The sequence below is a fragment of the Typopeltis vanoorti genome, chromosome 2, assembly GCF_054136105.1.
Source record: "Typopeltis vanoorti isolate ZY-2024b chromosome 2, IOZ_Tvanoo_1.0, whole genome shotgun sequence".
NCBI lineage: Eukaryota > Metazoa > Arthropoda > Arachnida > Uropygi > Thelyphonidae > Typopeltis > Typopeltis vanoorti.
In genome coordinates this window covers 135,981,484-135,993,572 of record NC_143550.1, presented here as the reverse complement: position 1 = coordinate 135,993,572, position 12,089 = coordinate 135,981,484, and the positions used below count along the sequence as shown (strand labels likewise).

At 33.9% G+C, this 12,089-nt stretch overlaps 1 protein-coding gene across 3 annotated transcripts in view; it reads right to left on the bottom strand.

Annotated features, from left to right (window-relative positions):
• Positions 1–12,089, bottom strand: part of Ndae1 (Na[+]-driven anion exchanger 1) — a 511,154-nt gene that overhangs the window by 379,073 nt on the left and 119,992 nt on the right. For all 3 annotated transcript variants that reach the window (XM_090413203.1, XM_090413196.1, XM_090413188.1), the window contains one exon: positions 10,866–10,979. In XM_090413203.1, the coding sequence (XP_090269329.1) occupies positions 10,866–10,950 (85 nt within the window). In that variant the 5' untranslated portion in view covers positions 10,951–10,979. The remainder of the gene's footprint in view (positions 1–10,865; positions 10,980–12,089) is intronic.

Here is a 12,089-nt window from a genome sequence, read left to right as displayed (position 1 = left end):
GAGTATTTGTTAGTCATTCAGGGGATAGGGGTTAGAAATAGTGTTGAATAACAACAGCCAGGAGAAAAGAAGGTTAGGAAGTATTAAGAATTTTAAGTAATTTTGATTATCAAGGCTGAGGAAAGGATGGGATATTGCCATCTTTATTTTTATGAAGAACCCATCCACAAGAGGTTAGTCAATCTATAGTACACTAGTATCATGGATGGGTTCTTGGCATAGTTCCTGAATAGCTGAAAGAAGGAAATATAGTGTCCCTGCACAAGGGAAAATCCATGTCCAAGTGCAGAGTGTAGATCAGACGTAGGTGTTAGAGAGACTGGTTAGAATACAAATTATTATTATTATTATTATGATTATTACATAATACCTCCAGGGAATCCACAGGCTCATCGAGAGAGGACACCTACTCTACAACTCTCCATCTCCACCAATTCACTAACCACAACTATCTTCATCATCTACACCAACGCCATCTACTGCCGACCACCACCATTAATATTTTCACAGACAATCACAAACATCCATGCCAACGGCAGGATTCGAACCCACAGCCTTTTGGCTGAAGAGCGGATACGCTAACCACTCGGCCAACCAGCCCAGCAATGTGGATTGATAATGGAAATCTTCGAGTAGCATGGAGTTTTTTAAGGAAAGTCAGTAGTTTGGTTACATTTCATAATAGGGTAACTAGTATATTGGACAGAGGAAATGCTTATACAGTACTTTTTATGGATTTTATTAAAACATCTGACAAAGTACCATCTGATGAACTACTGTTGAAATTGAGTAGGATGGAAATGGATGATCATTTAATCAATTGTGTATGGGAAGTGTAGTGTCCCAAGAAAGGAAGGTTTGGAAGTGGAGTACTACAGGGTTCTGTTCTAGGACCGCTGTTGTTCAATTTATATGTCAATGATATAGTTAAAAGTTTGAGAGGAGATATTCAATTGCTTGCTGTTTATACTAAATTAGGAAGAGCAGAGATAAAGACGTTCTGACATGAACAGGGATGTTGCTTCAAGTGTCTAAGTCATGGCTAGAGAAGATGGAATCAGCTTCATCACATCAGAGAAACTTTGCTCTAGGAAGTGAAGGAGATGAGGGATCTGGAGGATCTTAGTGACAGAGAATGGAAGTGAAGGGACCAAAATGGCAAAATGTTGTAAAGGTTGCCAGAAAATTGCTAACGCAATGCAATTTTTTGCATTGTAGTAGCAAATTTCTGGATATCCTCCATACATAGGCATACATTCATCAATATCACTCCACAAGATGGGTTCTTCCACTGCTCTACAGTCCAGGTTCTATATGATTTGTACATGCCTATCAACAAGTACATTAATATTGCTAACAAACACTCATTAACTGCAACCATTTCATGAAAATTCATAGTGTCGAGCTGCCTACACATTATGAAAACACGTACAGGATTGCTCTGATTTACTTGCATCTCCAAATACAGATTATCCAGAGTGTGACAGCAAAAGGGAATGTCTGCTCCTGTCACTTGATAGCTTAGACCTATCTGGTTGTATATGTGAGCTGTCATTTCTTCAAAAATGCCAGCTGTGTGCTGAGAATGCCCCATTGTTGTTGAGCAGGAATGCATTTTTTTTCAATTACATCAGAAGCAATTAAGGATATGAGGCCAGTGTATTGTGTTTAAGTTTGTCTGGCCAATTTTAATATTTTGCTGATTGAAATACCAAAGTTCTCAGGAGGAAGAATATTGTCACTTCTGTTTGTGGATTAATTTAATGGATTAGAGTTGTTTGCAAAATTAGACTTCATTTATAACATTACAACTAACATTTCTCTAGTGTTACACTAGCATCATAAGAACCACATCGGAGAAGGTAAACAATTAACTCAAGTTTTGTTTTGTTTTTATTACAAAAATCCATAATTAGATGGAAGTGACATCTGTTAATCATTAATTAATTACAGTGCCAGAAAATTAAATATACTATATCTTAAGTCTTTCAGAAAACTATTTCCTGAAAGTTAGAAATAGAATTTCTTATTAAGCTTTGGTTGATGCAGAAAGCCCTCATGATTTCTTAAATAATAAACGATTTTCTAAGGATGATGATATAAAAGGATCATGTGCAATGTTCCCTCTAAACTGTATGTGCACATGCACACACCGATCAAAATGAGAGCACACATGCCTACTGTAACTGAGTGCACAAAATTTTTCCTTTCAGAATTTATAATTTACAGCCAATAATTTCTGAAACTATAAAAATGAATTATACAATAAATCATACTTATCGTTTATTTTATTTAGCATTTTCCTTCAATGTAGACATTGGTGAAATTACTAAATAAATGGATTTTGCTTAAATGGAATGCTTTAAACACCTGGCAGTGATCAAGGATGTAATTTGTCTTTGGTAAAAGGAATGAGGGAGAGAAGATTTTTAACTGGAGATAAGGAGACAGAAAAATAAAATTTATATTTTAAAAATATGAGCCACTTTTAATTAAAGTTTTTAATGTATGGAATAATCCTATTATGTTTTCATCAGAAGGCTGTTTAGGTTGATGATTGCTAAGTATAATTTGTTGATATTTTGAAGCCATCAGAACAGAAAGTTCTTTTAAGATGATTAATTTTCCATATAAGTAATTCTTCAGAGTAAATAACATAGGCCTGAATCACAAAGGGATTTATGTCACCACTTCTGACTAGCTGAATGATCTAAATCAGTTTGTGTATCTACCAGTAAATATGGTCTTTCTTTAGAAAGGGAAACTTAAGACAGGAAGATGACAAATAAGACAATTAAAAAAAAAGATAACAGGTTATTCTTTCATTAACTTCTCATTACCGCTTGTGTACTACTTCAACTTCGCGTAGGCAGGCTCAACTGACACAAAGTTTCACTTCTTTGGTTGAATTTTATTGCAGTTTGTTTGTGTGCTGCCACTTCCGCATCAAGCTAGCAGGGTGGAGCCACAGGCACATTATAAGGCATGTTAGTTCAATCCAGCAGTAGAAGTTTATTTGAAGTTAGCCTTTGTGATCTGTCTTAATGACATCGAAAATTTCAAATGAAATCAAACAAACACTTATTTCATGTAATTCAAAATTTAGACAAATGTTTGGACAATAGTTTTTAGTTAGATACTGTGAGAGGGGACACGATTCATTAGTTAGTGCTGTTTTTATCTCAGTTGTCTCTAATTGCACTATTTGTTGAAAAATATATTACCCAGACTGCAATATCTCTGTATCTTATTCAGTGATACAATAAAACTACTTGTTTTTCTTGCACCTGCATTATAGTGGTTATTGGGGACGGTGTGTTGTTTACAATGGTGAGCGAGTTACTATCACACCGACATGAATGTGTTTAAACATTTTTTCATGTGCGAGGTACATGTGAAACTTTTTAATTTATTTCTGTAAAGTAAAATCAGGAGTGTAAGTTATACGTGAGGGCAAGTTATTTTGAAATAAATATGGTATTTTTAATTTTTGCTCCAGAACTTGATGTTATAACCTGCTCATAAATGGCATGTTTTATGATAGTCACCATACCAAATAGCATCCTTCTTTTTATAATCAACTTTACTTACCAGATTTTTGTTATTATGCACTGACTTACCTGTATAATAAATTTAGTTTAATCCTTTATCCAAGTGTGAGCAAACAAAGTTTGCACCTGAAAGTATCTTCAGGACTGGGGTAAGGTGGTACAACACCAGGGCAACTCGTTACAAAGGTGGAGCAAGCTACCAACACTCCTGTCTCAGTATCTCCTATAATGCAAAACACATCTCCTTGCGGATATGTCTAATGTTATGCATTAAGGGAAGGGCCACTACCCAGACTAGTTTCGACCTTTATTGAGGTCTCTTCAGTGGGAGCCTCAATAAAGGTCGAAACTAGTCTGGGTAGTGGCCCTTCCCTTAATGCATAACATTAGACATATCCGCAAGGAGATGTGTTTTGCATTATAGGAGATATTGAGACAGGAGTGTTGGTAGCTTGCTCCACCTTTGCAACGAGTTGCCCTGGTGTTGTACCACCTTACCCCAGTCCTGAAGATACTTTCAGGCGCAAACTTTGTTTGCTCACACTTGGATAAAGGATTAAACTAAATTTATTATACTCTAACCAAGTGAAAAATAAACTTTCAACTGACTTACCTGATTTCATGCTTTGTTTTCCATTTTGCTGCTGAACTTTTTTTATTCTCCCTATGTTCTTTAAATGCTGCTCGACTGTCTGTAATTCCCATTGTTCTAATAATCTGCTTTAACCTAGTGATTTTGGAGATTAAATAATTTTCAATATACTCTTAAATATTGTATTTAGCTGCTTCGCTGTTCTTGCTAGCATTCTGTTTCTTCAGCGTTTTTGAAACTATTTTACAGCTGTATTTAATATTATAATATCACAATATATTATAAAGACACTAAATACTGTAAAAACAAGAAAATCTACTCTAATATACTATAAAACATTAATTTTCTATGGGAAAAACACAATAAAACAGATAAAAATCACCAATTTTACACTAGCACTAAATTACAACACAAGCTACTATTGTGAGCAGCTTATGTTGTAACCTCTAGCCCAAAATATACAAAATTATTCAAGAAAAAATGAAAGAGTGAAAACAAGAACCAAACCTTCAGAGATTCAGTGACGGACTTGAAGAAAACACTGATTCAGCTAAAAGGTGAAGTTGTCTAAAAGGACAGAAAAATCAGATCAGCATAATGGACTCGGTAAGTTAGAGACAATCATAGAAAAGAACAGAACATGCTAGAAGTTCCCAGCAAACAAATCAGCATATCTGCTGAAAGAATGCAGAGAAAAATGTAAGAGTGCAAGGCAATATGTAAAAGAAGCATGGAAAGACCAAGAAGATGGCAAAATATTTTAGAGGCTATTGAAAAAGCTTAGAAATGGAGGAAAGAGTGTTATAAAAGAAATCAGCTATGATAACGGTGACATGAAAAAAGACATTTGAGATGCGATGTCTGTGATAATTACTTTGAGGGATTGCTAAATGAAACAAGCAGTGACTAACTGAATGGCAATAGAAATATTCAAAAGGAATGCAATCAGGAGGATATAATCAGTACTTGAAGTAGAAAAAGCCATAAAAGAACTTTAAATGTGAAAAGGGTAGCTGAAGCAGGTGATATTCAACAAGAAATGCTCAAATATGAAGGTATAAAAGTTTTATAACCTTCATATTTAGAGTGATTATTGCATAATTCTGAAAGCCTGACAGAGGGTCAAATTCTAGATGACTGGAGTAGGACTCTCACACTAGTAAAAAGAGAAATAAAACTAAATGTAGAAATTACAGAGGAATTTCCCACTGAACAATCCTAGTAAGATTTATGCATATAAGTTTGATAAAAGGCTAAGAAAAATTGTGGAAGGGAAATTTGTAGGAAAAACAAGCTGGTTCAAGCCAAATAGAAGTTGTCAGGATCAGATTTTCAATTTAAGACAAACAGTGGAGAAATCATGAAAATACAACAAGGATATTTAAGTTTTGTAGATATGGAAAAGACACAGAGCAAGGTACCAAGAGAAAAGCTGTTCAGAACACAACAATTACATGGTGTAAATAGAACATCATACTGAGCAATATGTAATCTTAGTTATAAGTTAGAACTCAAAAGAGATACAGGGAGATTGAATTCAGGTGTGAGGGAAAAGCACAAATTATCTCCACTGTTATTCATCATCTATATGGATCACATTATGAAGGAAATTGGCATTAAACCTGATATAAAAATTGAGGATGTTAATCTCAGCTCTACTTCATGAAGATGTTATACTCCTAAATAAATGCAGTACAAATTTGCAGGATTTCTTGACTAAATTGAATAACTATGGTGATAAATTTGGTATCTATAGAACAAATATGGTGATAAATTTAGAGAATCTATAGAACAAATTAAATTTCAACTATTCATGCACAATTTTTAGTAAAGATGGCAAATTAAATATCAAAATAGGTAACAGCATTAGCAAAGCTGGTATGGTAAGAAGTCAACTGAATAAATTTATATGGATAAAAGAGGAATTAGTCAAAACACTAGCTGTATATAAGATAGTGTTCAAAACAATTTTAACATTGGGGTTTCCAACTGGGGATAGAAATAAAACAGTGATTAAAGATTGGAGATCACAGATATGAGTTCTAAGAAAGATTCAGAGGAGCAAACAGATGCCAGTAGTGCAGAATCATTAAAAATGAGGATATTAGTTAATAACTTCACACTGTTAATGTTCAGGAATGTGTTAGTAGAGTTAATCTCAGATGGTATGGAAACATAATGAAAGAAGAAAGGTTAGCAAAATAAGTGTTTTCTGACAGGATGGCAGGAAAAATATCCAGAGGAAGACCAAAATCTACCAAGATCGAGGTGGACTGATACAGTCAGATGTGCCTTTGAATACCACAATGTATGATTTGATAATATTGGAAACTTGACAGAGCAAATTAATTTGAAGGAAAATTAGAAAATTATTGATAGGGAGTAATGACATTGTGCACCCCTGTACAGTCCTGTACACCCCTTGATGGTACATATCAGGAATTTGATAATGATAGACAAATCATTTCTAAGTTTTATGGATCTGGAAAAGGCATACAACAGGGTGCCAAGAGAAAAGCTGTATAGAACACTACAGTTATATGGTATAAATAGGGCATCATATTGAGTTATACATAATTTGAGTGGTAAGTCAGTAGTTAGAATTGAAAGAGGTACAAGAAAATAGTTTGATGTTAAATCAGGTGTGAGACAAGGTACACAAGGGTCATCATCTATAAGAATCACATTATGAAGGAAAGTCCTAATATCAAAATTGGATATGTTAATCTCAGCTCTTTACTTTATGAGGATGTTATACTCTTAAATAAACCCAGTATGAGTCTGAAAATTACCTAATGAAACTGAATAACTGCTGCAATATACTTGGCATGAAAACCTGCAATAAAGTAACATACACTATGAATACATACAGATATACTGAAAACATCAGCTGCATCCTAATGGAAAAATTATAGTAAAAGTAAACATTTCAGCTATTTAGGCACTTCATGAAGATGGCAAATTAAATATGGCAATAAACAAATGGAGTGAAATTAGTCAAAACATTAAACTAAGTGTATACAAGATAGAATTGAAACTGATTTTAACTTATGGATCTGGGTTAGAAATAAAACGTTTGATCAAAGACTGGAGAATATGGATATGACATTTCTGAAAAAAAAAAAAAAAACTTATGAGAGTAAAGAGTAAAGCATCAGTGGCATATGCATATTAAAAATGAAGATATTAGGAAAGAACTTGACATTGTTAGCATTCAGGAAAGGATGAGCAAAGCTAATCTAAAGCTGCTTAAATAGAAAGAGCAGGAGAAAGGTTACCAAAACAGATGTTTGTTGACAGAGCAGCAGAAAACACTCAGAAGAAGACCAAGATGTGGATTGATATAGTACGAAGTTGTCTTAGAACGCCAAAATACAGGATCTGACAATACTGAAGTTCCAACTGATTAAAGATTTATTTAGAGGAAAGTTGTCGACAACAAGTTAGTGATGATGCAAACTTTTCATGTAGTATTATTATCTTAATATCCTGTACATGCTGTCCCCCCCCCCACCACCACCAACAGTATATATCAGGAATTTTATATTTAGTACTGATTTTGTACTTACTAATGATAACTTGTTAAGTTTGTAGTTTTTTATTGGATGATGAAAAGGTAATTTATTCTCTAAAAGTAATGTAAAATCTTCAAAAGTTCAAGGTTTATATTTTACAGAAATAAATAAATAATATAATAATAAACTAATGTCTTTTATTCCCTTATAGGGAGTAGACGAGGCCATTTAACCCTATCTAGCTTTTGGAGACTGAGTGGGCAGTTCAATCTCTATTGTAATACACGAATGGTCAATGAGTTCAAGGAGTGGTATGATAGACCGTGTTTTCTAGGAAGGGTTTCCCACGATGAGTCTTTTGACTCTATGGAGGCCTGAATCATAATAATATATATTTATATTGATCAAATTATAAGAATATCAACGATAAACAGGGTTTCCAGCTAACCAGAAGAACTATTATCGATACAATGAAGATGATATTCAAAAATCAGTTTGAGTTAAATAAAATAAGCCAATTTTGCAAAAGAAAACAAAAAAACATGGCATTTAAAGGTCAAGATAATATTAGATCAAAAATACTCATAATAGAATCGGCGATACACTTTAATTATCTGAGTTGCATAATAATATATCTATATATCTTTGTAGATTTTATCATCTACAAAGCTGTAGATAATAAAAATAAATTTCATAAAATCTGTGGAACAATTAAAAGAAGCACAAGACAAGAAATTCAAATTAAATTTTATGAAGTAATGGCTATCTCCACTCTATTATATGGTTCAGAAATACTGACTGTTAAAAAGAAAGATCAAAGAAAAATAATATACAGCAGCAGAAATGGCATTTTTAAGTATAATTAAAGGATGCACAAAACCAAACCATTTAAAAAATAAGGACATTACAGGAGAGCTGGGAATCTATAACTTAAATGAAAAGATCAAGAGATGTAGAGAGAAATGAAAAGAAACATTTGTATAAGATGGAAAGATCTCTTCTTTCTCTACAATCACCTATGTGGATGATTATGAGGTCTAATGAACTCGTTCCATTTCTGTCTGTCCCTGGAGAGTCCGAACAATTCTATCCGGTTTGGTGCTTGTTGTGATTTGGTTTTCAGGTCCGCTTTTATTTTGTCTATCCATCTAATTCTGGGGCACCCTTTGGATCTTTTACCTTCCACAGTTGTATACAGGGCTTTAGTTGGTAATCTTTCTGTTCCCATTCTGGTCACATGGCCAAACCATCACAGTCTTCTTTCTTGGATTAATATAATTAATGGCTATATTTTAGCCTGTTTTTGTTTAGGAGTGTCCCTTATATTTAATACATTGGCTAACATAACTCAAAAGGGGTATATATATCATTTAGGACATTACGGGCGAGTGTAGAAGGCAATTATGGCAGAATAAAAAATGTTGAAAAATTATGTACATACCTTGATTTTGGTTTAAAGATGCCTTCTAAATCCAAGCTCTTGTGGAAGGGGGGGGGAAAGAACATGGGGATGTACTTGGGACACGGGAAATAAGTTTGGGAACCCGGGTTACAATTAATAATATATATATAAATATATATATATATTATTTTGTTGTGGGCAGAGGGGGCGGGGAGGAAGGGGAAGGGTATCCTTATGTGGAAACTGGGGCAAGGGTTTACGGGGTGTGGACCGTTTCGGTCATCGTCTGACCATCGTCAGAACTTTGTGGGAAACTTTGTGGACTTTGTGGAACGATGACCGAAACGGTCCACACCCCGTAAACCCTTGCCCCAGTTTCCACATAAGGATACCCTTCCCCTTCCTTCCCCCCCCCCCTCTCCCCACAACAAAATAATATATATATATATTTATATATATATTATTAATTGTAACCCGGGTTTCCAAACTTATTTCCCGTGTCCCAAGTACATCCCCATGTTCTTTCCCTCTCTTCCCCCCCCCCTTCCACAAGAGCTTGGATTTAGAAGGCATCTTTAAACCAAAATCAAGGTATGTACATAATTTTTCAACATTTTTTATTCTGCCATAATTGCCTTCTACACTTGCCCGTAATGTCCTAAATGATATATATACCCCTTTTGAGTTATGTTAGCCAATGTATTAAATATAAGGGACACTCCTAAACAAAAACAGGCTAAAATATAGCCGTTAATTATATTAATAGTGTTTTAGAGGAGTAGCATAGGAATTTCCCAGAAATTATACTTAACTTTCTTTCTTGGATTTTGTCTATTATTGTCATTTCTTGTTTTAGTCGTTTCCTTGTCTTCATTTCTTAGTCTATCCTGCAGAGATACTCCATGTAATTTTCTTAGCCAACTTATTTCAGTAGTTAAGTTTTTCTCTTCAGCTATTTTGAGATTCCTAAACATTCACTTCCATAGAAAAGTATTGGGAGGACATTAGGATGGAAAGATATCAGCTACCAAAAAGAAGTGGATAGAGGGAAGAGAGAGAGAACAACAACCCAGTCATCTCTGCAGGTGGTTCCAGTGAGAATGAAAAGCAGCTAATGTGTCATTTACTTTACTTCAGACAATGAATGCGAAGCCATAGGCCTGTGTAGCTCAGTGGAAGTGGTGTTTGCGTCCTCTGAGCTTGGTCACCCAAAGTTAGATTTAAGTTCAAATCTAGTCGCCGACTGAAGGAACTTTTTCTAAGCCTTTCTTCGACCAGTTCCCGAGTTAGTCAATCTCTGGCACAGGCAAGCAGGTTTTTCCTCCCGGAAACTCGGGTTTTTCATCCCATAAACTCAAGAAAATCAACTGTAGTACTCACATTATTTCAGACAGTAACATATCTTGTTAGGGTTAGATACCAAGAGATGGCAGCACTTGTTTGCCAGTCTCTTCATCGGTGGCTGCTATAATTAGTGATAGACATAGGCCAGCTATCTCTGATTGGCCACCAGTGGAGATTGAACCGCCCATTCAGTCTCCAAAAGCTAGATAGGGTATAAAGGCCTCGCCTACTCCCTATAAGGGAATAAAAGGCGTTAGCTGATTTATTTATTTATTTTATGTGAAGCCATTAGCTTCTGTATACAAGTAGCCTAGTCGTGAAGATATTTCATGTACAAACTTTGCTTACACTTGGATTAAAGATTAAACAAGAATATAATTCCTTGCAACTTGAATTTATATTAAATTACAAAAAATATAAAACTAAAACAACACTAAAATCAGTAATCTTTAAAATATTACCTTCAAAGTCTTGATCCGTATAACTAGGATGAGTGATCCGGGCTCCTGGATCTCGTGGGGCTTCTTCTAAATTTACTGGGTCCATTTTTTTTTTTTTTTTAAGTCTAGATCATGCTGTATAAATTAAGAAATAATGAAATCAGCAAAATGATCTGTTGCAGTACATTTGCTTTATTATATGAAACATTTTAACAAGAAGCACAATACCACCCACTAATAATTTGAACTTGTTCAGAAATTAGCAGTTCATCAAATACTTACACTTTAAATAACAAAATAATAACTATTATTTAAAAACTTCATGCCTGACAAAATTTAAGGAGTAAACAGTTAGACGACTGGAGTTTGCTGTTTGATGAGAGAGAGAGAGAGAGAAGAATGAGAAGCAGATGATGGAGGGATGGGTGGAAAGTGGATGCAAAGATGGAAGAGTTATAATTGCAAAGAGAACGACAGAATGCAAGAGTGAGAAAACAACTGATTTTTTCATTTAATTCAATATTAACCTTACATGTATGCACAACATATGTAATAGACATTCTATCCTTTAAAAAAATTATTTGCACTTTTCTTATGATATAATTGCATTAACAAAATAAACCAGTAATTATACACTAAAATTAAACTAGCACAATCTAATTAAAAACTGTGGTACATAAATATATCTTATTCTTCCAACACATTTATACCTTAAGTAGATACACAATTGTAATATAGTATTGTCTTAAAGTTTATTTTCACACCTCAAAACATGAATTAGCTTAGTGTAATTAAATGCTTAAAAATTTTACATAATGCAGATTTTTAACTGTTATTTAAAAAATACAATTATCTTGCAAAGACAAGTCAAACAAAAGATTATGTGGTACATTGTAAATTTTATTTGTCTTTCCTATTAAATGAACTGTTTATGGATAATTTATATAAATTCACTATTCATTATGAACAATAAATGAAGGAAAACAAGTGAATGTAATAAGCTATGTTGCGGTTCTTATATGGGGTTCTCAATATATGAATTCTTATAGTGAGAATTATATAATGTATTCCTTTGTTTTGTCAACATAACATTTAATTTTTTTTGTGTTATTTTTTTAACAAACCTATAACAATATTTATAAAAAGTTGACTGATACCTTGGGTGAGTAAAATTTTTTTGTGGCTACTAGATTTAAGTTGGGTTTCTGAAGCCCTGTGTATATAATACACACACGGCTCCAGAAA